The sequence below is a fragment of the Papio anubis genome, chromosome 13 (assembly GCF_008728515.1).
Source record: "Papio anubis isolate 15944 chromosome 13, Panubis1.0, whole genome shotgun sequence".
Lineage (NCBI taxonomy): Eukaryota > Metazoa > Chordata > Mammalia > Primates > Cercopithecidae > Papio > Papio anubis.
In genome coordinates, this window is record NC_044988.1 from 65,455,337 (window position 1) to 65,482,074 (window position 26,738).

A 26,738-nucleotide genomic window follows, 5' to 3' on the forward strand; every position below is an offset into this window, starting at 1 on the left:
TGGTATTTCCAGGCAGTCTCCCATACAAGCCCTAACCAGGCTTAGTTTCCAAGATCAGATGCATTCAGGATGGTACGGTTAATTTTTTAATGGAGAATTAGTTGTATTCTTACGGCTTCTGGGTTTCGCACACATAGTGTATCAGTTATTTATTGCTGCATAAAGAATTACTCCAAAATTGAACGGCTGAGAGCAACAGCAGTCAGTGCATTATCATCTCTTATGGTTCCGGGGTTGACTGGGCTCTGGGCTCAGCCAGTGATTATCCTAAAGGCTCTTTCGTGCGGTTGTAGCTGTAGTCAGATAGGAGTTGGCCTGGCGTCATCGGAAGGCTTCCTCACTCATACCTCTGGTCATTGAGCTGGCTGTCAGCTGGGCCCCCGGCTGTGCTGTCGGCCTGAACACCTACACATGACCTCTCTGTGTGTCCTGGACTTCCTCACAGCCTGGAACCTGGGTTTCTACCCTGGGCCAACCCAAGACACAGAAAAAGTAGGGGCTTTCAGTCTCTTAAGGCCTGAGCCTGTGGAAACAGGACCCTGAGCGTGTACAGAAACCAGGGGTCCCATGAGGCCTTGGAGAAGATACTGCTCCCTCTCCCCCGGGGCCCTGATTCCCCAGTGGCACGAGGCGCACACCTCCCGCTCCCCCCCACACAAGGACACCGTGTAGGGTCACTGTGGCTGTCACTCCCCGAGCACGCGCAGTCACAGCCCAGCCACAACCGCGCACTCCCGCAGGCGAAGCCACACCCCCCTGCGCACGTCGCGCGGCGTTTCTCCCGCCCACTCCAGCCTGGCCCCGCCCCGGCCCAGGTCCATTCCGGGGTCAGATTCTGTCCTTCCAGGTCTGAGTCGGCGGCTGCACGGCGGATGAGACCGGTGCTACTCATGAAGGTGTTCGTCACCCGCAGGATACCCCCTGAGGGCAGGGCCGCGCTCGCCCGGGCGGCAGAGTAAGAGCCCCGGGCCCCGTGGGGGAGGGGCGGGGCGGTCCCGGGGACCGGAGAGCCGGGCGGGGCGTTTGGGCCTTGTGGCTGGCTGGGGCGGGCTTGGAGTTTTGGGGAGGCTCGGAGAAAGTTCTCTGGGGCCCAGTTCTCTCCAGGACTCTTAAGACGACGCTGGGACCTGCAGTTCCGACTTTGGAGAGGGGGAGATTGCCCCTGAGGCAAGGTCCAGGCTAATTCTGCACACTCCCGCAGGGCACGTGGGGTCAGGGATGTGGTGGTCACTGACGTGGCCCCTCGGACGTTTGGCAGGGGCCTTTGATGACTCTTTTTCTTTATATTTACTTATCTTTATTTATTTATTTTTTTGAGACAGAGTCACTCTGCTGCACAGGCTGGAGTGCAATGGCTTGATCGCTCGTGGCTCACTGCAGCCTCGACTTCTTGGGCCCAATTAGTTCTCCCACCTGAGCCTCCCGTGCAGCTGGGACTACAGGTGCAAACAATCACCACCGGCTAATTTTCTGATTTTTTTGTAGAGATGGGGGTCTCACTCTGTTGCTCCGGATGGTCTCAAATTCCTGGGCTCAAGCGATCCTCCTGCCTCAGCTTCCCAAAGTTTGGAATTACAGGTGTGAGTCACCATGACCGGCCTGAGGACCCTTTTAATTAATTAATTTATTTTTAAGACAGGGTCTCACTCTCATCCAGGCTAGAGTGCAGTGGCGCAATTATACCTCACTGCAGCCTCAACCTCCTGGACTCAAGCGATACTTCCACCTCAGCCTTCCAAGTAGCTGGGACTACTACAGGCATGCACCACCATGCCTGGCTAAGCAGAGACGAGGGTCTCACTGTGTTGCCCAGGCTGGTTTTCAACTCCTGTACGAAGGGATCCTCCCACCTCAGCCTCCCAAAGTTCTGGGATTACAGGCATGAATCACTGCATCTGGCCCACCCTTGCTAAATGGAACCCTTTTTGTGGGCCAACCTTACCAGGTGCTTCATATACATAAACTTTTAATCCTGGCAGCACTGTTAAAAACTAATTAAAAACTGGAGGCTGGACTTAGGGTTAAGTTCCTTCCCAAAGCCACGCAGCTCCCAGGTGGAGGAACTCCTGGGAGTTCTGCATCTGACTGCTGTCTGATCACTGCATTTGATCAGATTTGTGTTTCCAATGTTAGATAGGAAGAGGATGCAACCCCGCCTCAGCAGCCAGTTCTAGGGGCAGATGAGATTTTCACGTTTTGTTCACTGCAACAAAACCTTTGCCAAGGACCCACTTTGTAGAGCAGAAGGCGGAAGGCAGCAGCCGCGCTCGTGGTAACAGTAGCTCACACTGTATCCTGCTCATGGGGAGGTGGATGAAGTGGTCCGTGGCCCGGGCTTGGTCAGGAGGTGTGAGTAGCTATCCTGTGTCCTGCCGCATAGAGGCTCCACACGTGCTGGCTGTACTGAATTCCATGGTGCACCACTGGGACAAATATCCGGTTCCCGTGAGCTGCCGTGGAAGCGTTGGGTGGCCTTGACCTTATCTGTCCTGGCCCAGTCCGACTATGAGAGTTTTCTATTTCATGGACTCCACGGACAGGAAGAGATGCAACAGGCCATTGAATCCAGGCCCCCACCTGAGGCACACCCTGCCCTTCACGGGCCTTCCCTGCAGTTGGCTGCCCGCTTGGCCGCCCAGCCCTTGCGAGTGTGGGAAAGCTCTTCTCTGTGCTGACCTGAGAGCTGTCCCCATGCCTTCCCCTTGCAGCTTAGGCTCTGCTTGGGGGCCCCTCAGCCCTTCACCTGTCACCTGCTCTCTCGGGACAGTTCTGAGGCCACCCCTGCCTGACCCTGCCTCCCCTCAGCCAGCCCTGGGCAGCCTGAGGCCAGGGCCATCAGAGGCCAGGGTTCCCAGCTGGGAGGGGCGGGGACAGGTGTGCGGCTCCTGCTTCTCTTGAGGGCCTCCCTTTCCCCGCAGCTGTGAGGTGGAGCAGTGGGACTCGGATGAGCCCATCCCCATCAAGGAGCTGGAGCGAGGTGTGGCGGGGGCCCACGGCCTGCTCTGCCTCCTCTCCGACCGTGTGGACAAGAGGATCCTGGATGCCGCAGGTGCGCGCTGGGTGGGCAGGGGACTCGAGGGTGGCTTGGGCCTGTGGGCCCCTCAGCCTGCGCCACTGGCTCCTGGGCTGCTCTGCAGTGCTGTCTGGGTTCTGAGGGCGTTTCCTGCGATACCAGGCCTGAGCGGGCAGATAGCTTGCTCTGGCACAGGCCCTGCCCCTCCCTCCTGCTGTGAACCCCTTGGCGGGGGGGCCCTGGGAAGGCAAAGACTGTGGTGTGGAGACTGTGGGTGTGGGGAAGAGCATCCAAGGCCCTGGGTTCTCCAGCCCTGCCACAACCTTGCTCTGTGACCTCCAGCAAGACCCTGGCCATTCTGGGCCTGTGCGTCCTGTGAGGGAGGACCCAGCTCAGCGCCGAGCTCCAGCGGGATGTCCTCCCGCAGCCGCAGCCATGGCTCTCAGCCTGTGGAAGGATCAGCCTCCCCCTGCGAGGCTGTTGTGACAGTTTTGAGAAAAGGTTCAGACTCGGGCTGCCAGATGGGAAGGGACCCTTGTGAGTCAGTGCTGAGCCACCCCGTGCCCTGGCCTTGGCTTGGAAGCTTTCTGGTGTCCTGCTTGCAGGAGGGGGTAGAGAGGGTCGCGTCCCAGCCACCACCTTGGCACTCTCAGAGGTGTCCATGGGGGAGGCCCCAGCATGGCTGAAGGAGACCCGAGGCCTCACTGGGTGGACAGCCCAGTGGGTTAAGAGCGGGGCCTTGGTGGCAGAGGCCCTGAGCTGAACCCAGCTCTGCCTGTGACTGAGCCAGGCCACTTCACCTCCCTGAGATGCAGTGTCTGAGGCTGTCAAAGGGGATTATTCAGAGTTTTAAGTGAAGAACAGAGATGTCAGCCTCTTATTCTAAGAAAACAATAATAAGCAGTGTCCCCATGATAGTCCCCAGTGCTGTGGCTTTGAGTTCCTCGAGGAAAGATACTAACAAAGCACTTTCTGCACAACAGGGGCCAATCTCAAAGTCATCAGCACCCTGTCCGTGGGCGTGGACCACTTGGCTTTGGATGAAATCAAGAAGCGGTAACTGTAGCTTGGGATCTGGAGGGGGCCTAGCGAGAGGGGTGGGTATGAGAGAAAGAAAGAGGAGCTGTTGATTTGTTTTTACTTCATATCCCTCGGCCATTCAGGGAGAATGTGAGGTGGCTGATGATAGAATCTGTCCACATGTGCACAGGTCAGTTACAATAAACCCCAGCGGTCAGAAACAGTGGGTAACTTCTGTGTAGGTGGCACCCTTTCACATTCATTATCTTTTTTGATCCCCACAACAATACCTTGAAGTAGCAAAGGCAGGTATTATTCTTTCTCTTTCAGATGAGGAAATTCAGAAAGGTTAAGTTACTTGTTCAGTCCTTGAACCCTAATCTTCCATCTTCATATCCTTCCAAAGTGGGAGACAATCTAAATAGGAATGAGGACTGAACGTTTTTGAGTGCTCATTTATAGTTCTAAGCTTCCTGGCAGGCAGATCAAAGAGGGAACAAAGTAACTCCATGGAAATAGCCCAGCAGTAGACATCAGTAAAGGTGGTTGAGGCTGATGTTACCACCACATGTTTGATTCGTAGTGGGATCCGAGTTGGCTACACCCCAGATGTCCTGACAGATGCCACCGCGGAACTTGCAGTCTCCCTGCTACTTACCACCTGCCGCCGGTTGCCGGAGGCCATCGAGGAAGTGAAGAAGTAAGTGAACGCAGGCCAGGTGCGGTGGCTTACGCCTGTAATTCTAGCACTTTGGGAGGCTGAGGTGGGCGGATCATGAGGTTAGGAGTTCGAGACCAGTCTGGCCAACACAGTGAAACCCCGTCTCTAGTAAAAATACAAAAAAAAATTAGCCAGGTGTGGTGGCGGGCCCCTGTAATCCCAGCTACTTGGGAGGCTGAGGCAGGAGAATCATGTGAACCCAGGAGACAGAGGTTGCAGTGAGCTGAGATCACGCCATTGCACTCCAGCCTGGGTGACGGTGTGAGACTCCGTCTCAAAAAAAAGAAAAAAAAAAAAAATAAGTGAACGCCTGGCAGGAACATTGGCTCTGCTCAGCACTGGGTCCTGATCACTGGGCCAGTCTGGCCCACGCATAGTCCCTGACCCCAGGTGTGCCCCATTGAGTGAGGACTCAGCTAAAATAATTAAAGCACGAGGCAGAGCTGCAATAAAGGCAGGAAGGGAAGTGGTGAGAGAAGAGGATGAGGGAGGACAAACAAGTTCTGCTGGTGGGTGAGGGCTAGCCGGGAGAGTGTGGATCAGGGAGGGCTTCACAGAATAAGTAGCAGGTGGGCGTCTGCTTGAGTCCTGAAGGCTGCAGGTCCACGCTCCCTTAGATGCCAAAAATCTAAAAACGTTGGACTGCTGAAAGTTCTTTCATACTAACAGGAGACTATTTAAGGCTTTTATTTCTCCCACTTAATGTGACTTTCCTAAGTTTTGCTGCAGACGTAACACCGTTTAAAACAGGGTGCTGCCCAGACACTGCAGAGGGTGATGTGTGGAATCTACCACCTGCGCCATGCTGCCATTTTAAAGGCCAAACAATTTTAAAATCTAGCCTGAAGGTTTCAGATCAGGGATTTTGGCCTGTATATCAAGAGTTAAAGTGGGCCGGGTACGGTGGCTCACACCTGTAATCCCAGCACTTTGGGAGGCCAAGGCGGGCAGATTGCTTGAGCCTCAAGAGTTAGAGAACAGCCTGGGCAACATGGCAAAACCCTGTCTCTACGAAAAATACAAAAATTAGGCAGATGTGGTGTTACACGCTGTAGTCCCAACTACTCACTCGGGAGGCTGAGGAGGGAGGGTTGCTTGAACCCGGGAGGCAGAGGCTGCAGTGAACTGGGATCATATCACTGTACTCCAACCTGGGTGACAGAGCAAGACCCTTTCTCAAAAAAAAAAAAAGCTGGGAGAAGCATTCCATGTGCAGATGGTGGGACTGGCCCGAGTCACGGTGGGAGGTGTGCAAACGCAGGCTGTCACAGTGTGTGACCAGCAGCGTGGGCCCCGGCACGGGGCGTGGAGCAGAGTAGACAGTGCTGAGTCCCGCTCACTGTCCTGTCTGGGGAGTCAGCATGTCTACGGGAGGTGGCTCAGGGCAGGCTCCGTCTCTTGCCCAGGGCAGCAGCGTGGGCCCTGTGGCTGTACTCTTTGTTGCTGCCCTAAAGTGCCAAGAGAACTTGTTTTGGAATCGTAAATCCTGAGTTTGCAGCCTGCTGCTCTCAGCTCTCTCCGGTTGTGTGACCTCAGGTAGGTCACCCTATCTGGTTTGTTTTCCCATCTGCAAAACAGGATGAGAGCCAGTAAGGCCCCTTCCCACCCTCAAGTTCTGTGTCCCTAGTGGCTTTAAAGGAGGAGTCGTTGCTGCTGCTCGTCTGCAGCGCTGAGGGGTGGTGCCTCATCCCACTCTCAGTCCCTGACCTGGAGGATGGGTTTGTACCTTGGACCACAGTCAGAGGTGCTGGGTTCTCAGCGGCCACTCATCTTGGCCCAAGGCTGGGCTTCTCACCTGCCACTCTCTCTCCCCTAGTGGTGGCTGGACCTCGTGGAAGCCCCTCTGGCTGTGTGGCTATGGACTCACGCAGAGCACTGTCGGCATCGTCGGGCTGGGGCGCATAGGTGAGGCCCCCACCTGCCCACTTGCCTGCCCCGACTCTCACAGCTGTGGTTTGCATCCCTGGCACCACGTGTCTGAAGGCTGAGAAGACCCACATGCTGTCAGGGCACTTTGCCTGCAGTAGAGGTATCTCTAGTGAGGGTTACAGTTTTGTAAAACACAGGCAAATACATAAATAAACCAAAGCAGGAGTTCCTTAAGAACTCACTAGGTGATAAAAGCAAGTTGCCTGAGGGTCAGGGGGCTTCATGATTCCAGCTCCATAAAGAACAGATGAAGACTACAAATGCTGTGTTGGGGCCCTTAGGAGTGGTTACTGTGAGAGAGCCCATTCCCCCGACACCTACTCCAGCTTTGGTTCTGGAAGGTTTGTGACTCACGAAGCCCTAACTCGGGCCAGAGGGCTCGGTGGGCAGAGTTGATCTGCAGTTCTGCAGATGAGGCAGAGCCACTTTTCTTCCAGTGGCCGTTATTTGGAGAAGCCTGGCAGAAGCGCTTGGGCCTAGCCAAGCAGCTATCTATTGGGATTCTCTGTCATCCTGCCTGGTGCAGGGGTGCGGGTGAGGTGGAGAGTGTGGAGAAACTGTCTAACCAGCAAACAGCCCTGCCTCTCACTAGAGAGTTGCTTGGAGGAACCCAACAGCTTTGGGGCACATTCTGAGCCTGAAAATCCAACTGCACAAATCTGCCTCAGCAGCAGCGTACGTGAAAAGTGTCGGTCTGGGGTGAGCTGGCAGTTTGGCAGTGCCACCAAAAGTCAAATGGAGTCCGAGACTGCATTCACAGAAGCAGAGGGTCCAAGATGAAGGAGGGGACTGCTTGACCAGGCGTCTCCTTTGTGAAAACTCTCTCCAGTTCTCAGAGGTTAGGAAAAACCTGAGTGGCTTTCCAGATGGCTTGGACCATGTGAGGACAGCATCAGCCAGTGACAGGCTCAGGGGAGCTGAGGTGCTGTCTCCAGATCCCTGGGGCAGTGTGGGCTGGCTGGGGGCTGGTTACGGCGGGGCAGCCAGCCCCCCACCCACTTTGGGGGAGACAGGAGCAGGCAGCTCTGGGGCTGTGCTGATGAAAGGGTCTGCCCTGAGGGCCGCTGTCCCGGAGCTGCTGGGTGGCGCCCCTGCCCTCTGCGGGACTGGGAACGAGACGCGGACTCTCCTTGCTCTAGGCCAGGCCATTGCTCGGCGTCTGAAACCATTTGGTGTCCAGAGATTTCTATACACAGGGCGCCAGCCCAGGCCTGAGGAAGCAGCGGAATTCCAGGCAGAGTTTGGTAAGTGAAGCTTGATTTCCACAGGAGCCTATCTGTGCTCAGTTGAGAGGCAGTATTTTCTCTCAATGGTGGCATTTTCAGGCAGAGGGCAGGAGCTCCAGTCATGTCCAGGGGCTGCTGTGTCTGGTAGATGTTTAATCTCCCTGCCCCTGGACACAGGCCCACTCAAGGGGCACAGGGCACCCAGGTCCTCTCCGTGCCAGCACAGCAGTCCAGGGCTCCCGTCTTTCAGCGTCCTGTGTTGCCATCCCCTTTGTGGGCGGAGCAGCGGGGATGGTGACGGGTGTGAGGAAGGGCTGGGCACTTGCACTCGCTTTTCCTTCATCAACTGGCAAGCACTACCCTAGCCTCTGTGCGCTTTAGTCCAGGCAGATCCAGCCCCTGGCGGGTCCACAGCCTGGTGAGCAAAAGGCAGGCTGGATCTCAAGCATTCCCCACGCCCCTGGACGCTTTGGGCCCTGAAGGTGATTAAAGCCAGAGTGGTCCAGGTCCCACTGTGTGTGATTTGACTTCGTACACTCATGAGAATTGTCCAGGTAGAGATTCGGCCTTCAGGAAGCATCTTGGGAGTCTCTGTTATGGGAGTCGGGAGCAAGGGGCTGGTTTCCCACCATCTGGTTGTCCCTAGCCTGGGACTCAGTGCCTGATGGAGTCCTGCCCTCCCTCAGTGTCTACCCCTGAGCTGGCTGCCCAGTCTGATTTCATCGTTGTGGCCTGCTCCTTAACGCCCGCAACCAAGGGACTCTGCAACAAGGACTTCTTCCAGAAGATGAAGGAAACAGCTGTGTTCGTCAACATCAGCAGGTATCCTAGGGCCACCTTACCCAGCAAGCCTGGAGAGGAGCCGTCCCCACTGCTGCCATCTGGAGATTTTCTTCCCCGTGGGTTGTTGATAAGACCCCAGGCTGAGCTTGCTGGTTTCCATAAACCAACCAACCAACTCAGAAATTCGTGGGAATACACGAGAGCTCCACACAGGGAAGAAGAGCCGTCGGAGTGGGCCTAGCCTGCCTGCTTCTCAGCAGTGGCCCCTGCCTGGCAGGGCCTGGCACACAGCAGGGTGGCTTCAGGGAGTGTTCCCAGGGAGCCTTGGCAGGCCCATTGTCCTCAACCACAAAGGGCTGAACTTCAGGATCTGAAGGGCCCTCTGGAGGCCGCCTCCCACACTGCTGAGCCTGGCTTTGGCTGGCTGTGGTTCAGTGATATTTTGAATCTTACCCCCCTGGGCAGACAGACCCTAAAACTCACGTGGTTGTAGTTCCTCACACTGTTCCGAGGGCTGCCGTCAGGCCATTGAGCATGTATGGGGGTCAGACCTTCCTTCTCTGCCACTCCAAGGCCTTCCTAGCTGGTCCCCCTTGAGCCTGTTTATGTAAGTTTAGGGGAAGGGGGATTGGGTGAGGTCACCCTGAGGACTTATCCACCCCAAAGGTACCTGTAATTACCAATGTTTAGCCACAAAACAGGTAACGTGGGAATGGAAGAGTGAAACATGCAGGACCACAGGACTCGCACTGCTGGCTGGCACCAGTCATAGCTGCCGTGTACCGGGTGCCTGCGTGTACCCAGGACAGCTCAGGACCCTGTATTACTTAGTGCACAATATACAGTCTCTAGAAGATCAGTTCTTGACTTCAGTGGCCGCTGCCTTTGATGGATGTGGTTAGGGGTGTGCTCATTCCTCTGCTCTGGTTTAGGCAGGTGCCTGATAGCACACTGTGGTGCTTCTCAGTGGGGGTCTGGGGGCCAACCAGATCAGAAACACTTGGATGGGGCCTAACAGATGCCCTTCTGGGCCCTGTTCATGCAGTAGAGCATGTAAGAAAGCTTTAATCCTCCCAACATGCCTGGGAGTTAGGTGATATTCTCCTTATGTCACAGAGCAGATAATTTGAGACACAGATAATTCGAGGCACGGAGAATTTGAGAAACTTGCCCAAGGTCACACAGCTAGGAGGAGGCAGGGCTGGAGTTCTCTGAGTATATAAGACTGACAGACATACTGTAAGTATACCTAAGACTTAGTGCTTTAAAAGTCAGTGCCAAGTGTCAGGTGAGTGGAAAAATTCATTCTGTAGGTGGTTCTGCCTCAAAGGTGGCCTGGGCGGAGGGATCTTCATGGTACCCATGTCACCACTGTCATTCCCAGGGGCGATGTTGTAAACCAGGACGACCTGTACCAGGCCTTGGCCAGTGGTCAGATCGCAGCTGCTGGACTGGATGTGACGACCCCAGAACCACTGCCTACAAACCACCCTCTCCTGACCCTGAAGAACTGTGGTAAGAACCGCATTTTCTGACACAAACTCCCTGGTGCCCTGCAGGACCAGTGTTTTCGAGGGGGTCCTGAGGGGCCGGGTGTGGAGCTAGTGTGAGCAAGTGCTGAACCCAAAGGGACACACCAGGGACTGTAAATGTTTACACTGTTAGTGACATGGGTGTATGACAGGAGCAGTCCTCTTGAGCACGTTCTGCTGGGTCTCTGTCCCTAAAGGAACAGAGTGTAGGTGTGAGAGGATTTGTTTTAGGAAAAAAAAAAAAAGAGTGGGCCGGGTGTGGTGGCTCACACCTGTAATCCCAGCACTTTGGGAGGCTGAAGTGGGCGGATCACGAGGTCAGGAGTTTGAGACCAGCCTGGCCAATATAGTGAAACCCCATCTCTACTAAAAATACAAAAATTAGCCGGGTATGGTAGTGTGTGTCTGTAGTCCCAGATGTTTGGGAGGCTGAAGCAGAAGAATCGCTTGAACCTGGGAGGTGGAGGTTGCAGTGAGCCGAGATTGTGCCACTGCACTCCAGCCTGGGCAACAGAGTGAGACTCCATTTCAAAAACAACAACAAAGTGGGCTGACTACATGTCTACATGTGTTATACCACAGTGACTCGTGTAAAACCTGTTACTCTAAATTGCTATTACCAGTTTAGGTGTGAAAAATTAAAAGTGTAATGACAATGCCAATATTTATAACTCGGCCAGTTTTTCAAGCTGTTGTTTCACAACAGAGCCCCCTTCTCTCTTCTGCTTTGTGGGGCTGGGGCCAGGCCTCTGCACACCCCATTTCTGCTGTGCCAGCTGCACTGGCAGGCCCTCACGGTGTGGGTGTGGGAGGGCCTGCTTCCTCCTGCCCTCCCTTCCTGTCTTTGGGGGAGTGGCAGCAGCACTTCTTAACCTCACAGTACCAGTTTGCTCCCCATAGTGGCTGGGAATCCAGTTTGCAGTTTTTCCAACACTTGGTGAACCAGCCGCACTGAGCCCCGCTCAGAGATAAAAGCAACAGCCAGTCAGTGCCCCTGCCACAGAAGTCTGAGTTGCAGCACCAGAAGTGCCTCTGGCAGTTGCTACCTCTGTGCTACCATAGTGCAATGGTTCTCATACTTTTTTTTTGTTTTTTTTTTTTTTTTGAGACAGAGTCTCGTTCTGTCGCCCAGGCTGGAGTGCAGTGGTGCAATCTGAACTCACTGCAACCCCCGCCTCCTGGGTTCAAGCAATTCTCCTACCTCAGCTTCCCGAGTAGCTGGGATTACAGGCGTGCACCACCAGGCCCAGCCAATTTTTGTATTAGAGATGGGGTTTGTCCATGTTGGCCAGGCTGGTCTCAAACTCCTGACGTCAGCTGATTCACCTGCCTTGGCCTCCCGAAGTGCTGGGATTACAGGCATGAGCGCCCGGCAGCTCCTGGCCAATTCTCATACTTTTGTGTTCGTCAGAATCACCTGGCGGAGTGACTGATCACACACAGGTTGCTAGCCCCATCCCGAGGGTTTCTATTTCAGCAGGTCTGGGGTGGGGTCTGAGAGAGGGTGCTCCTCACTGCTCCCAGATGCCACTCAGGCTGCTGGTCCTGGGACCACACTTTGTGGTTTGGATTTTTGTCACCTGCTCAGTTAGTGAGTTAACAACTTTATGCGTAATGATTCTTTTATATTAAGATCTGCTCAGGTAGCTGGTGGAGTTTATGCCTCCAGACTAACAGAGTGATCAGGGCCTTAGGTTGTCTGGGCCAGTCTCTGTCTTTAATTTGCATTCTGGAATGGACACCTAAACAAAAGGTCTTTAGCTGCTTTCCCCAGTGAATGCTCCCATTATCGCAGCCCTTGGAAACGCTCCCGTCCCTCCCCCCACCCCAGCCTGCAAGGAGCACTGGGTGTGATGTCAGGGCTGTCGCCCACAGCCAGGAAAACTGCCTTCCCACTCCTACCCCAGGTCCTGGAATTCAGCTCAGGGCCCCTGGACTGCTTCAAAAGACAGTTCTTGGTCTGAGGAGAGGGCGGTCAGGGCATGAAGCTGCAGTCGCCGCTGCTGTTTCTGCAAAATCTAAGCACTGGGCTGCAGCCATGTCCTACTGCCAGCAGGAAGGGAAGGATCCAATCATATTTGTGATGAAAAAAGACCTTGCAGCTCCAAGCAACGCAGCTGATGACCCCAGTGATCCCTATGAGGGGAGCACGGATTGAGGCTGCTAAATGGAGACATTAACTGGAACTGCCTGTGCCTTGGGGGAACAGCCAGCGGCCCCTGTGGGAAACAATTCAAACTGGACTTTTCCTGCTCCCACCATAGTATGGAGAATGTCAAGGGGTCAGGCTGTGTAGACCAGTTGTGGGGCCATGCAGGAATGCATGCAGAAATACCCAGACCTTTGTCCCCAAGAAGGTGAGGAAGAGGTAGAGGAAAAGCCCGCAGAACATGTAGAAGCAGCAGCTCCCACTGAGGCCACTGCAACCAAAGAGGAGGGGTCAAGTTAATGAAGGCCATAGGACTCAGTCCTTCCACCCCTTCAGAGTGACAGGGACCTTTCGCAAAATGCCATTTAGTCACCCCAACAAAGTGTTTTTTCCTCTGTTGTCCTGTAAACTGTAACGTACAAAATAATGTATTTTGATGATCAGGGGGCTTGGCCTCTTGACATATACACTGAAAAAAATGGGGGTTGTTTATATGTGTCCTGTGTAAACCTGTCGGCAAATGTAGCCACCACTTTTGAATTCTCCTAGATGGCCCTTAATTTTGCCACTTTGAAATAATGTGCTACTCAATCTCAGCAACCAAAAACCATTATCCGGGAATGTTTCTTATGAGTGACCAGATTTATTCTAATTCATTGTATGTCTAAAATGTTGGGATGGGGCTGGTTAGGGTGGCTCATGCCTGTAATCCCAGCACTTTAGGAGGCCAAGGCAGGAGGATCACTTGAGACCAAGAGTTCGAATCTAGCCTGGACAACATAGTGAGACCCCATCCCTATAAAAAATTAAAAATTAGCCATGTGTGGTGGTATGCACCTCTAGTTCTAGCTGCTCAGGAGGCTGAGGTGGGAGAATCGCTTGAGCCTAGGAGGTTGAGGCTGTAGTAAGCTGATTGTGCCATGACACTCCAGCCTGGGCAACAAAGCAAGACTCTGTCTCAAAAATTCTTCTCTACTAGAAGAGGCCAAATGGTCAGATGCAAATTTCTCCAAACCCATCCTGACCTTGAGTATGTATATGGGTTACTATACTTCATTCCTGACATATTTTGATTTCCATGTTGGCATTGAGCTCCCGGTTTTCTATTTGGATGGTGAAAATTTGGACCCTGTCATTCACGGTCCCTTCCTAAGTGTAGGGAAAGGCTGGTTTTTGCTATTCCTTGTTATTCTGAAAGCTCTGGTTTGGGGTCCGTGTTCATGCTGGCTCTCAGTTTGATCAGATGCAATGTTCTTGAGAGGTGGGGATCTAATTACCAGAGAGGAGAGGAAACTGTGAATTAAGTACTCAATTATGGCTGGGCGCAGTGGCTCACACCTGTAATCCCAGCCCTTTGGGAGGCCGAGACAGAATCAGTTGAGGCCGGGAGTTCAAGACTCGCCTGGGCAACAAAGACCCCATTACAATGATGACGAATTTAAAGAAGAAAATGTACTCAATTAAAAGGAAACATGATTTCTACCTGGAAAAAACCCAAAAGCAGTCTTGTGGGGTTTATTTGGTAAAGATGGCGTATCGCTGTGTGGCCCAGGCTGGCCTCAAACTCTTGGGCTCAAGTGACCCTTGCACCTCAGCCTCTGGAGTAGCTGGGACTACAGGAATATGCCACTGCACCCGGCTGACAGTTCTTTGGAGGCAAGTAACTTCACTTGCTCTGGGGTGGCACAGAGATAACTGTGCGGTTCAGCATTTCATTTTGGAGTTATATTCAGAAACCTTGTGGTTATGTGGCATCATTTTCAGGTGCACATGGTACAGGTGCACAAATTGCCACCCAGGTTCACCTTTTTTTGTTTTTGAGACAGAGTCTCCCTCTGTCATCCAGGCTAGAGTGCAATGGTACGATCTCAGCTTACTGCAACTTTTGCTTCCAAGGCTCAAACAATCCTCCTGCCTCAGCCTCCCAAGTAGCTGGGTCTATAGGTGTGGGCCACTACACCTGGCTAAATATTTGTATTTTTTGTAGAAATGGGGCTTCGCCATGTTGCCCAGGCTGGTCTTGAACTCCTGAGCTCAAGTGATCTGCCTGCCTTGGCTTCCCAAAGTGCTGGAATTACAGGCATGAGCCACTGCACCTAGCCCTAGAATAAAAGTATTTCATCACATTGTGACTGGGTTTTAGTAGCCTGGAGGCCCTTCACTCTATTAGTCTGAACCTCAGCTCTGGGGGAGTGTCATGCTTAGTGACCAAGGGAGAAAAGGCAAGGCATGGAACCATGAGGTAGTCTCTGTTCTTCTTACTGGCAAACCCAAGCCATGAAAACAGCCCAGTTGAAGGCTGCTGAACCACCCTTCTTATCTTCCTCTCTCTCTCCTTTCCAGTGATCCTGCCCCACATTGGCAGTGCCACCCACAGAACCCGCAACACCATGTCCATGTTGGCAGCTAACAACCTGTTGGCTGGCCTGAGAGGGGAGCCGATGCCCAGTGAACTCATGCTGTAGCCAAACAGTAGAGATGGAGGGCCGGGAGGCAAACCATACCCTGGTATTCTGTCAGACGTACCCAGGCTTGATTTGGATCCACAGGCAGAGCCAAGGGAAAGTCTGATTCTCTGAGGAAAGAGTGATTCTGATAGATGTACTTGTTACATTGGTGGCTGGACACACTTGAGCCAAAAGTGTGTAATTCTATTATTAAATAATTCTCTGAGAGACCGTCTTGGCCTGTAAATGGGGAAGCTAACAAGTGTGTATGGCTGGGCATGGTGATGCACCTCTATAGTCCCAGCAACTCAGCAGGCTGAGTGGGAAGGATCTTGAGGCCAGTTCAAGGCTGCAGCGTGCTATGATCACTCTTTAAATCGCCACTACACTTAGCCTGGGCAATGTAGCAAGGACCTGTTTCTAAAAAAATTTTTAAAATATAAAGAGCATCTGTTTGAAAGTCACAGCATCCAATGATCTGCCTGGCTCTGCTTCCCACCCCAGCCCTCAGCCCTGGGCATTTTCCTTATTGGAACCTGTCCAAACCACCTTACGCCTCATCTTCTCTGCCCAGATTCCTTCACTTGTCCCTCACCAAGGACGGGACAAGCAGAACCCAGTTGTGACCATGGCACTTGAATCTGATACCTAGACCATCAGGAAAATTAAAGAGCCCTTCCAGAAAAGGAGTTAACTGGAAGAAATGAGAACTAGGTAAGGATGTTTAACACTCTTATTTTGGTCAAGAACAATTAGCGGTAGGTGGATTTAATTTTAAAATCCGTTTCAGCACCTACACATGGTTCCCTTTGCCCACCCTGTCCCCCCAGCCCCTCCCTGCCCCCAGGTGGATGGCTTTTTTTAAAATCACCACCTTACCCACTCCTCTCCAAGGTCAGGCCACAGCACTGCCATTGCCAAAGCCCTGCTCTGTGCTCAAGGAATCAGCTTCCAGAACTGGCAGATGGAGTTTCCAACTTGAGAGGCAGGTCCAGGGAGCAGCACAAGATTAGGCAGGCCCTTGGAGAGCAACTGGGTAGACTGAAAGCAAAATCTCATGCATGTGCATAGCTCAAAGACAGAAAAGGAAGGCGGGGGAAGGCAGAAGGGAATGATTTGAGGGGAATGACCAGTTAACTTACTAGGTTTGGTTTAAAACAAAGTACTAGTCAAAGAAGGGGTGGCAAAAAGATATTACCCTCTTTTGTTTCAACCTTAATAACCTAAAGAAAAATAACACATATTTAGAGGCATGAATATGACAAATTTTTTATTTCAAAATCTCAAGTTGTAACCAGCATAGCACCACTGACATGGATGCCTTGATAGAACTCTATGATCTGATCACCAGAAAAGATTCTACATGATCACGCCAGACTATAATTAAGGCTAACCAATCAAAATTCAGGTACCCAATACCAGTTATAATCCAGGTAGAAACTACAGATCATAGGAACCCTGGGACTGGCTTTCCAGGGAACCCTGGAATTATTTTTTAAGTGCTACAGCATGTACAAGGACACTGGCCCACAAGCTTGCTTCTCACACGTAGAAACTGACCGACTAAGAGGTAGATGAGAGATTCCAGGTTCCATCTAGCAGTGGAGAGGCAGGGCTTCAGCATGTATCAGAGAGAAGCCCCAAAAGCAAAGTCCACTTATGCTTCAGCAGAGGTGAGCGGGCAGGCTCCTGGCACCACCTCCTCCACAGGGAAGGGAAGGAGGGCTGCACCGCTCTCCCTGTGTCACTGGCTCCTCTCCCTGGGTCCAGGTGGGGCCTCTTGTTTTCTCCAGGCTAACCCACTGTGTCCCAAGGTTAATCTCACAAGACACTGGTCCCTACATCACGTAAAGGGTGGATGGGGAGCCTCCTAATACTATGTCAACATGACTGCTAACAAGGAGCCACACACACAACTGAATTTCACAGGACCCCATATCCTCCAACGGGCTCTTTCCCACGTCTACTCGAAAGGAGTCGCGGGTTTCCCTTTGGGCTTTTCTTCCTGGGAATCAGTCCATGGGAGATGCCAAGCCCTGCTGGAACATGAAATTATCCACAGATGTGTAACTGCATACTCTAACAGGAGAGAAAACACGCTTATTTTTGTTTCCAGCTACACAGACTTAGCTTTCTAAACATAAAAACTGAATAATTTATCTGAATTATGCATGATGGTTTGGTATCTCTAAGAAAGCATATAAAACATAAAATAAACTCATGTTCGTGCATGAATTAAACTGACTTCATGAGTCCTAGGGAGATGCATTAACCTGTGCTGTTCCCCTGGACGCACACTTGGCCTCACACAGGTGCCACTAACAGCCCCGATGGCACAGTGCCAGAGGATAGCAGGGTGAGGCTGGGGAAGTGAGGATGCAGGGCCCAGAGAGGACCTGGGCAGTGACCCGAGTGCCTCCAATAGTCTCAGATGCTACTTGATTACTTCTATGCTATGGGCTGTCAACTCTTAAACAGGCTAGAAAATATTTACCCATGCACTACCATGTTTGGATTTCAAACAAACATTTGGTATCAGATTGGGGGAGCAACAAATAATAAAATTAGGGTCTGTACTGTTAAAGTATAGTATGTAACAGTAATAAAACCCGTGTGGGGGCATTTTTGGTTAATTTGTCATCGAAAACAGTAATTCAACCTGGGAGAGCTGCTATATGGGGAAGGAAGAGTGAAGAAATGAAGTGGAGAACAGGCTTGTCCTCGGGTAGGATGTGTCAGCTTAGACTGGCCCTCGGCATCTGGATGGAGCAATGGGTAAAGGTGCCATGGAAGACCCCACAAAACGACTCCACGTCATCAGAACAAAGACAAACACAAGCTCTTTTCTGACTTCCTAACATAGAACTGTAACATCTGTAATACAAGTTGGTTAAAATACTGCTCAAACAGCACATACGGAAACAATACCTTGTCACTCTCTACAAGTACATACTCCATTTACAATTTGGTTTTTAAACCAGAAAAAACTGTTAAAACATCTATCCAACAGTGATGTATTCAAAAGTATATACACCTAATAGTCCAAGAGAATGCTCACTCTGGACCCAGTGTCAGCACCAAAGTGCAGTGTGTGTGACTGCAAATCAGGTAAAAATAAAAAATACAGTACTTTCTGAGGCCTAGGACTAGCTCAGGATACACTTTAAAGCATTTGTGGCAGACAGGCGTGTCCTCAAAGGCCTTCCTTTAAGACAGGCACCAAATCACCACTGGTTACACATAAGTGCATTTTGCATCACTGTACAGGGATATACTTTCCCATCAGAAGGTTTAGGAAATTTAAATGCTACACAGTTTTACAAAAATTGCTAGAAAATTTTTTTTGCACTTCAACTTTAAAATTTTTAAATGTGCCACTCTCAACATCAATTACAAACTACTTTCTGACTGCATTACTCAACCCTAAGGAAGAACCTGGTTTCAGGGATTGCATCCCTTTCCCAAGACGTGCACTTGATTCAGAAATGCAGCAGCACAACTACTACATGTTAGTTCTCCGGTTATTAGTTGCTAAACTGTTTAAGAGCCACTGGGCAGCTAGAAGCCTCGAACCCAAAGGCATTAACTGCTTACCAAAAGAAATTCAGTCCGACAACTGGCCTCAGCGTTGTCTTGAAAGGACAAACAGCTAGAGCAAAGTGCTGGGAAGATTGCTGCTCTGCCAGCGCAGGCAGGTAGTCTTTGAGTGCTTATACAGGTGGCTGGACTGACTAAACCTCTTGCCACACTTCAGGCAGGCGTAGGGCTTTTCACCTGTATGAACACGGATGTGTTTCTTGCAATCTGTCAAAGTCAGAAAAGTTTTGCAGCAGATTTTGCAGGCATACTTGCGAGCTCCCTCTACAACCAAAACATTGTGCTCTGATAAGGCCTTCTTGCACTTTGACAGAACATCTGCAGATGCTCTGGTCAATTGTGGAGGGCCAGGCTGGGAAGGATGGCCATTTTCAAATGAGGATGTAGCTCCATTCATCATTAGCTGGGAACTGGTAGAGTTTTCTGGGATCTGTGAGCTCCTGACAGAAGTTACAACTGGCATTTTGGGAGCTATGCGGCGATAGTATGGAAAGTTACTGGCTCCTCCCCTTGGGGAACCTATCATTACCCTGGAGAAGGAGGAGTGGAGGCCCAAACCAGACCTGGAAAAGTCCATCCCAAACTGTTCTCCTCCTTGGTAGCCTGAAGTCTGCACACACGGCAGGCCCATCACCTCCTGCATAGGTCTGACAAAGTGGGAGTCTGCAGGTTCACTAAATGGGTTCTCTACATGGGAGCCAGGGGCAGAGGAGGGCCCACCTGCAGGCCCAGCCTCTGGACTCAACAAATAGGGGGCCTCACTCTCCAGCCTGCAGTCACTAGTGGTGTTTGGGATATTATCATCATTGTTCTGATTTGCAGTAAAGTTATTTCCTCTGCTCTTGTTAAGAAAATTTGAAATACTAAAAGTGGACTTATGCTCTAGGTTATTTGTGACCTCCAAAATGTGGATATCACCTACCCTGTCTGTGCTAGACTGGGGATCTGAAAAACTCCGATCACTGCTTTCAGGGCTGAGGTCTATCTTCTCGGCACTGACCACAACTCCTTCCACTTCTACAGACTCGCTGCCTTCTGCTTGTGAGGTCACATCGCTCACTTCATCCTGAGGCTCAGGCGAGCTCAGGGGCTCAGATTTAACCACCACTCTCATGTGCTCCTTCTCACCAAGGCCAACCTCAGGATTTTCACACTGAAAACTACTTTTCTCAGTTGCAGCTTCCTGATCAAAACTAGTCTCAACCTGAGTTGCCCGAGACGCCATGGACAACTGTGCCATGTTGCCAGCACTGTTATCAGACTGGCTGGGCACCTGGGCATCTTCTTGAGTGCCAAAAGATTGATCAAACATGATCGCACTGTCTTCCTGGTTATCAGTCATTCCATCAGCTTTAGGATTATCCACAATTTTCAGAGAATCTGGTGAAAAGAACTCCTCCCTAGAATGAACCCCTGAAGGCCCATTCTCCGGTGTAACATCTGAAATGGCAGACTCATCCATGGAGGGTCGGAGGCGCTGCCTGGCCCGCTCTTCTGCAGACTGCTTGCGCTTATGAAGGCGTCTCATGGGGAAGGGCGTGCGCTGATCCAGGTTATTGCGCATGGAAGAGCTCATGGGGGCTGGCTGCTCCTCGCCATTCTGGCTGGAATTGAGGGCTGAGCTCACAATACTTAGTCCCAGCTGCTGTAGCATAAAGGAGCGCTGCATGCGGGCACTCTGCTCCTGAACGCGCTCACTGGGGGGAGACATGGGCAGCGTCCTTGTCGTTAAGTAATGTTTACATGCCTTAACAACAGAGTTCAAATGCAGGTGAGAGGCTGCCAATAAGACATCCATAACATTGCTCTCCCCCAGCATGAGGGTGGAGGTATACATCATGTCAATCAGTGCAGCAAAGGCCTCTGCTGTCACCACCTCGCTATCCAGCTGGATCATGTTCATGGTCTGATCTCCTTCTGCCACTGAGAACAGGGCTCGGAAATGCGTGCTGCATGCCGCCAGCACGGAGCGGTGGGCTTTAAAGTGTCTATTCCCTACCACAATGACACAATCACAGAGCTGGCCATGAAGTCTCTGGTAGTTCAGCTGCTGGAAGATTTGTTCAAAGTGACCAGGAAAATCCATGATTCTACAGGAAAACAAAGAAAATGTTAAGACCTAGAAAAGCTTCAAAGTCAGAACACAAAGGGTATGATGAAAAGAGTGGAATGGATGGCCAAGCTTGGACCTTTGAAGCCTGTGATCTCTCTGATAATGGGCACATACACTAAGAGCTTGTCATATAAGGAGCAAATGCCAATTCAGCCATCAGCCCAGGAGGCATGCACACATGTGGGCCCAGCTACTGACAGGCTTCCCTTTACTCTTCATATGAGCCATGTATAACACTAAGGGGCTAAGTTAGTAAAGACCAGTGTGTGAGTGATGGATATCTATCCCACAGAAGTTTGTTAGAGTTTTGCATTCCCTAACGATGAGGAATGAATGCAAAGAAATTCCAAAATCTTAGGAACCTTAAATAAGTGAAAAGGGCAAATTAATATTAGTGTGGAAGATTTCCAGTTATAGAGGGTAGCAGATTGCACACATGCATTTGCCCCCTGTTCATTCTTGAAACCCCACTAAAATGACACTAAGCCAGGCGTGGTGGGTCACACCTGTAATCTCAGCACTTTGGGAGGCTGAGACGGGCAGATCACCTGAGGTCAGGAGTTCAAGACGAGCCTGACCAACATGGTGAAACTCCGTCTCTACTAAAAATACAAAAAAATTAGCCAGGCATGGCAGTGTGTACTTGTAATCTCAGGTACTCGGGAGGCTGAGGCAGGAGAATTGCTTGAACCCGGAAGGCGGAGGTTGCAGTGAGCTGAGATCGTGCCACTGCACTCCCAGCCTGGGCGACAGAGCCAGACTTCATCTCAAAGAAAAAAAAACAAAAAACACTGAAGTTTTTTGGTTTCGTTGTTGTTTTAAAGGTATACACCCACAAGAAAAACGAGAATGAGAAGGGCTTCAATAGCATTTTGGAAGCTGGGGAGCAGGTAAATCAGTGCTAACTGACTCAGCACACCCCAAAAGTGAAAATCCTAAACTGGCAGTGGATAAAACAACCTAACATATAAATCTCATTCCCAAAGGCCAAGGAACTGCTTGCCCTTGCCAGGGGAAATAGAATGAAGGTGTGGCTAAGGCAGGAGGCCTGGCTGAAAATCTATCCAATAGAAAAAACAAAAACAAAACAAAACAACCCTAGGCCAGATGCAGTGGCTCATGCCTGTAATCCTATAGCACTTTTGGAGGCTGTGGTGGGAGGACTGCCTGAGCTTAGGAGTTTGAGACCAGCCTGGGCAACAAGGTGAAACTCTGTCTCTACCAAAAATACAAAAAATTAGCCGGGCATGGTGGTGTGTGCCTCTGGTCCCAGCTACTCAAGAGGCTGAAGGGGGAGGATCACTTGAGCCTGGGAGGCAGAGGCTGCAGTGAGCAGAGATTGCACCGCTGCACTCCAACCTGGGTGAGAGTGAAACCTGTCTCAAAAAAAAATTAGCAGAGTATGGTGGTGTGCACCTGTGGTCCCAGCTACTTGGGAGGCTGAGGTGGGAGGATCACTTGAGCCTGGGAAGTCAAGGCTTCTGTGAACTGTGACTGGGCCACTGCACTCTAGCCTAAGCAACAGAGCAAGGCCCTGTCTCAGAAAATAAAATAAAAATAAGAATGAATAAGAAAAAGAGAAGGAATTAATCAGGTCCAATATCTTGACTACAGAAAGAGAAAAGTAAGAATACAGAGGGTGAAAATGATGTAAGAAATGTTTTTTGTTGTTGTTGTTTTGAGACAGTGTTTCGCTCTGTTCCCCCAGGCTAGAGTACAATGGCGTGATGTCGGCTCACTGACCTCTGCCTCCCCAGTTCAAGTGATTCTCCTGCCTCAGCCTCCTCACTAGCTGGGATTATAGGTGCATGCCACCACGCCCGGCTAATTTTTGTATTTTTAGTAGAGACGGGGATTTTACCATCTTGGTCAGGCTGGTCTTGAACTCCTGACCTCAGGTGATCCGCCCGTCTTGGCCTCCCAAAGTGCTGGGATTACAGGCAGGAGCCACTGCGCCCAGCCAAGAAATGGTATTTTTTTAAATTTTGAGAACTGAATAAATTTTCTTATTAAGACTAATAAGGCCCAACAAGTACTCAACAATATGAAAATACAAATCCCCACACTAGGCTGATATCAGGAATAAAATGGGCGTTTGTCTTTGCCATAGCAGCACTGCAAGCTAGAAGATGACAGTTCCTTCAAAATTATCCAAAAAAAAAAAATTTCCAACTTAGAATTCCACACTCAGCCAAACTATTAATCAATTAGGATAAACTAAGGCATTTTCAGATAAGAACCCAAAGGTTTACCCTTTCTCAGGAAGCGACTAAGATTGCAGGAAACAGGAGACTCACTAGAGAAGACAGGCAAAGGGAATCCCAAGGATAATGATGAAGCCCCAGATGACAACTAGGCAGCAGGCCTGGAGAGCAAAAGCAGTCAGACTGGAGCAGGAAGGACTCCAAGGAGTGGGTCTCCAAGGGGGGTGGAAAAAAAAGGAATGGATAGATAACCTGATGTGATTGGGAGTGCTTAGAATTTACCAGTTCTATCAAAGTGTGAAGATGGGTCATTAAAAAAAGACAAGAAAATTTTAAATGGATCAACGATTAACTCCAAGAAAAAAAAAGGTTGTTTACTTGTAGGACACAATATGTAATTCATTTGTAGACAGTATTTACACAGTCATAAAATAAGTACACTAACCAAATGTGAGATACTGGGAAGATGAGAGAAAGCAACTTTGCATGGGGGGAGGGGGTAGAGGAGATGAGGTATAATAAAGTTAAATCTTCGCTTTCCTTATTAATCTAGAAATACAGTCTGAAATAGGTTATCTCAAAAAATAGTAATTTGGCATGTTATTTAGCAGTACAGAAGTTGGTTGAGCTCATGCCTGTAATCCCAGCACTTTGGGAGGCCGAGGTAGGTGGGTCCCTTGAGCCCCCAGGAGTTCGAGACCAGCCTGAGCAACACGGCGAAACCCCATCTCTTACTAAAAATACAAAAACAATTAGCCGGGTGTGGTGGTGTGTGCCTGCAGTCCCAGCTATTTGGGAGGCTGAGGTGGATCACTTGAGCCCGGGAGTCAGAGGTTGCAGTGAGCAGAGATCACGTCACTGCACTCTAATCTGGGAGACAGAGTGAGACCCTGTCTCAAAAAACAAACAAACAAACAAACAAAAAGGAAGTCAATAGTGGAAGAAATAGCTGAAATAACTGAAAGTGGTTGCCTCTGAGAAGTGGGTAATTGATGGGGAAAAGGATGGGACAGGGGACTGCTGTTCTGTTGTTGTTTCTTTTCACCTATAAGACTTATGGAACTATAGGCTGGGTGTGGTAGCTCATGCCTGTAATCCTAAGCCTTTGGGAGGCCGAGGTGGGTGGATTGCTTGAGCTCAGGAGTTCGAGACCACCCTGGGCAACATGGCAAAACCCCATCCCAACTAAAAATACAAAAAGTAGCCGGCCATGGTGGCAAGTGCCCGCCATGTAGTCCCAGCGTACTTGGGAGGCTAAGGCAGGAGGATTGCTTCAGCCCAGGGGGCAGAGGTTATAGACAGCGAAGATCGCTGCACTGCAACCTGGGCGACAGAGCAAGTCTCTGTCTCAAATAAATAAATACATAAAAATGTATAATCATATTTATAAAATTTTTTTTAAAAAAGGTAGATCCGTGGCATTCTAAAGGGATATACCTGAGATCTTTGCAAATCTCCAAAATTCACAAATACCATCATGGCATTTCATAAGAAGGCAGCATGGGTGCCAAGCGGCTCCCCAGGCCCAACCACTTGCTCTGATGCCCCAGCCGTACAGTCTTACAGGCCAAAGTTGGTCAGGATCGTGGGAAATAACTGAAATGGCAAACTAAGTCCACAAAACCCAAGGGTCTACTGCGGCGACTGAGACTATTATGCTATTCAGCTATACTTGGAAAGTTAACTATCGGAAAAGCAAAATGCCTCAAAGCAGCAGCCACATGTTGGCCATATTGTTTTGCCTCCTATGTTTGTTGACCTCTGATGAATTTCCAAAAACAAAATAGATCACTGAAACGCACACTTTCCCACTGAGGTGTCTGCTCTTTGCTATCATGTGTGAGAGATGAGATCTCCAAAGATGCAGCCACTGCCACATCCCTTCTTGCTTTACCAAGCTTTCCTGCAGAAAGCAGAGAGCCAGCAGTGGCAGGCAGCAGCACACACATCCCAGGTCCCCACCCCACTCACTCAGGGCCCACAGAGCTCAAGGCTTTGGGGAGATTAAACGAAATGCAATTACTGCTCATAAGTGTATAGCTCTGCCTTAGAAAGTATACTCATATATGAATAAGTGCCAAGTTCCAGAGGGGTGATTATTCTGTAGCAGTAACAGGGAAGAAACATTCTGGTTTGAGGAATAAAATAAATTAAACAGGGAGTTGTGGTGGGAAGTTGTACAAGCCTCAGAGTTGCTCTTAGCGACCATGGAAGCTTGGGCCCAACAGGCAAAACCAAGGAACACCAGACACTCAGCGTTATTGCTTTCTCTCCTACAGTGGGGAACAGACCCAGTGTATTAGTCTGTTTTCACACTGCTATAAAGAAATACCCAAGACTGGGTAATTTATAAAGGAAAGAGGTTTAATTGACTCACAGTTCTGCATGGCTGAGGTGGCCTCAGGAAACTTACAATCATGGTAGAAGGCGAAGGGAAAGCAAGGACCTTCTTCACATGGTGGCAGGAAAAGAGTGTGTGTGAAGGAGAAACTGTCATTCATAAAACCATCAGACGTTGTGAGAACTCACTGTCACGATAACAGCATGGGGCAAACCACCCCCAGGATCCAATCGCCTCCTTCCCTCCACGTGGGGATTACAATTTGAGATGAGATTTGGGTTGGGACAGGAGCCAAACCATATCACCCAGCATTATAGTAAGTCTCACTGGTGATAGTAACAGAGGTAATGGTAGTGGTAATAAAATATATATTTTTTAATGTGCTTTTTTCTTTGAGACAGGGTTTCACCCTGTTGCCCAAGCTAGAGTACAATGGCATGATCATAGCTCACTGCAGCCTTGAACTCCTGGCATCAAGCAATCCTCCTGCCAGCCTGGGATTACAGGTATAACAGTAACTACTGAGAGCCTGACAGTCACTATTCTAAGTACTTTTAATTTACATTATTTCTAATCTTCAAAACAACAGTGGCAGGTGGGAATTATTTTCCTGACTTAATGGATGAGGGGGGCCATAAAAGACTGACTTTGCAAATAAATAGTATTTCAACCAGGCATACTGATTTAAAAGGACAGTAATATTCTGTTCAATGCTTCTCTCTCTCTCTCTCTCTCTTTTTAAAATAAGCAACAGAGCTTATATGAGAAAAAGAGCTTACTTAAAAATTATGGGACTGGGCATGGTGGCTCACATGTGTACTTCCCAGTACTTTGGAAGGCCAAGGTAGGAAGATTACCTGAGCCCAGGAGTTCGAGACCAGCCTAGGCAACATGGCAAGACCTCATCTCTAAAATAAATAAATCATCAAATTTTAAAAATTGTCCCAGAAACACCATTTTGAGGAAATTTGCCAAGAGCCAGGGGACCTTTGAAAAGAGGCTGCTAAGGTAGCTAAACACAACCCCAACAAAGATAAAAGGTTTAAATAATACTGGAATATAGGCAAACAGTACATACAATCTTTTAACTTCCCATCAGCCTAGAGATCCTCAGCTCTACACTAGATCCCCCATCATAGGCCTTGAGACCAACTCAAGTTCTCCACGCTCCTCTCAAAACACTTTAGGGATGCTTGGAACTTCCTGTTATACCTTGTTGGCAGACCATCTTCAGGCAATACAGAGGCTAATGTCTGCACCATAAGTATGATTCCACCTTGGGAAAGTGGGACTCACAATCTGCAGGCTATCCAAATGTGAAGGGGGAAGGGGTGTTCAAAGATTCTGGGGAGCTGCAAATGACAGATGTCCACCATAGCATCCCTCTGACAAACAGGGCCCCTCTACATATTAATCCAGGTGACTTTGGAAATGCATAGTTTTACTGAGTAAGAGGTGATCTTCCTAGAAATGAAAGAAAGAACCAAACAACAGAAGGACAGATGAGTTGGTGTTACACTATAACATCTTCAAGTACCAATTTATTAAGTCCTGATTACTCTGCCATGGACTGCTAAAGAAGTAGGGTAAATTTTCTTTAAAAAAGGAACTCTAAAGAAATTAAAACAGAAGATTTACAACTATTTGTCAACTTATTTAAAAA

The 26,738-nt window shown here is 49.9% G+C and overlaps 2 protein-coding genes and 1 pseudogene across 7 annotated transcripts in view; 2 read left to right on the forward strand and 1 right to left on the reverse strand.

Moving 5' to 3' along the window:
- Positions 1-779: 779 nt before the first annotated feature.
- Positions 780-26,738, forward strand: part of GRHPR (glyoxylate and hydroxypyruvate reductase) — a 44,988-nt gene continuing 19,029 nt past the window's right edge. Inside the window, exons 1-9 of one of the 3 annotated variants that reach the window (XR_004177934.1) lie at positions 780-955; positions 2,919-3,049; positions 3,997-4,069; positions 4,617-4,733; positions 6,571-6,659; positions 7,823-7,927; positions 8,596-8,731; positions 10,077-10,207; positions 15,395-15,534. Coding sequence is in view for 2 of the 3 variants with exons in the window: in XM_003911487.4 (XP_003911536.2) it covers positions 873-955; positions 2,919-3,049; positions 3,997-4,069; positions 4,617-4,733; positions 6,571-6,659; positions 7,823-7,927; positions 8,596-8,731; positions 10,077-10,207; positions 14,717-14,838 (987 nt within the window). In the remaining variant the exon portion in view is untranslated. Of the gene's footprint in view, positions 956-2,918; positions 3,050-3,996; positions 4,070-4,616; positions 4,734-6,570; positions 6,660-7,822; positions 7,928-8,595; positions 8,732-10,076; positions 10,208-14,716; positions 15,052-15,394; positions 17,065-26,738 lie in introns of those variants that run through there. The other 2 variants (XM_017949730.3, XM_003911487.4) reach the window with 2 other exon arrangements.
- Positions 11,495-13,866, forward strand: LOC101003229 (annotated as a pseudogene). The gene has a single exon (XR_002517517.2). The product of XR_002517517.2 is annotated as a mitochondrial intermembrane space import and assembly protein 40 pseudogene (transcript).
- The window catches only part of ZBTB5 (zinc finger and BTB domain containing 5), a 44,309-nt gene continuing 33,646 nt past the window's right edge, over positions 16,076-26,738 (reverse strand). The window contains exons 2-3 of one of the 3 annotated variants that reach the window (XR_004177933.1): positions 18,415-20,507; positions 16,077-16,899 (exon numbers count right to left, since the gene is read on the reverse strand). Coding sequence is in view for 2 of the 3 variants with exons in the window: in XM_009188483.3 (XP_009186747.2) it covers positions 18,470-20,503 (2,034 nt within the window). In the remaining variant the exon portion in view is untranslated. Of the gene's footprint in view, positions 20,508-26,738 lie in introns of all 3 variants that reach the window. The other 2 variants (XM_009188483.3, XM_031654333.1) reach the window with 2 other exon arrangements.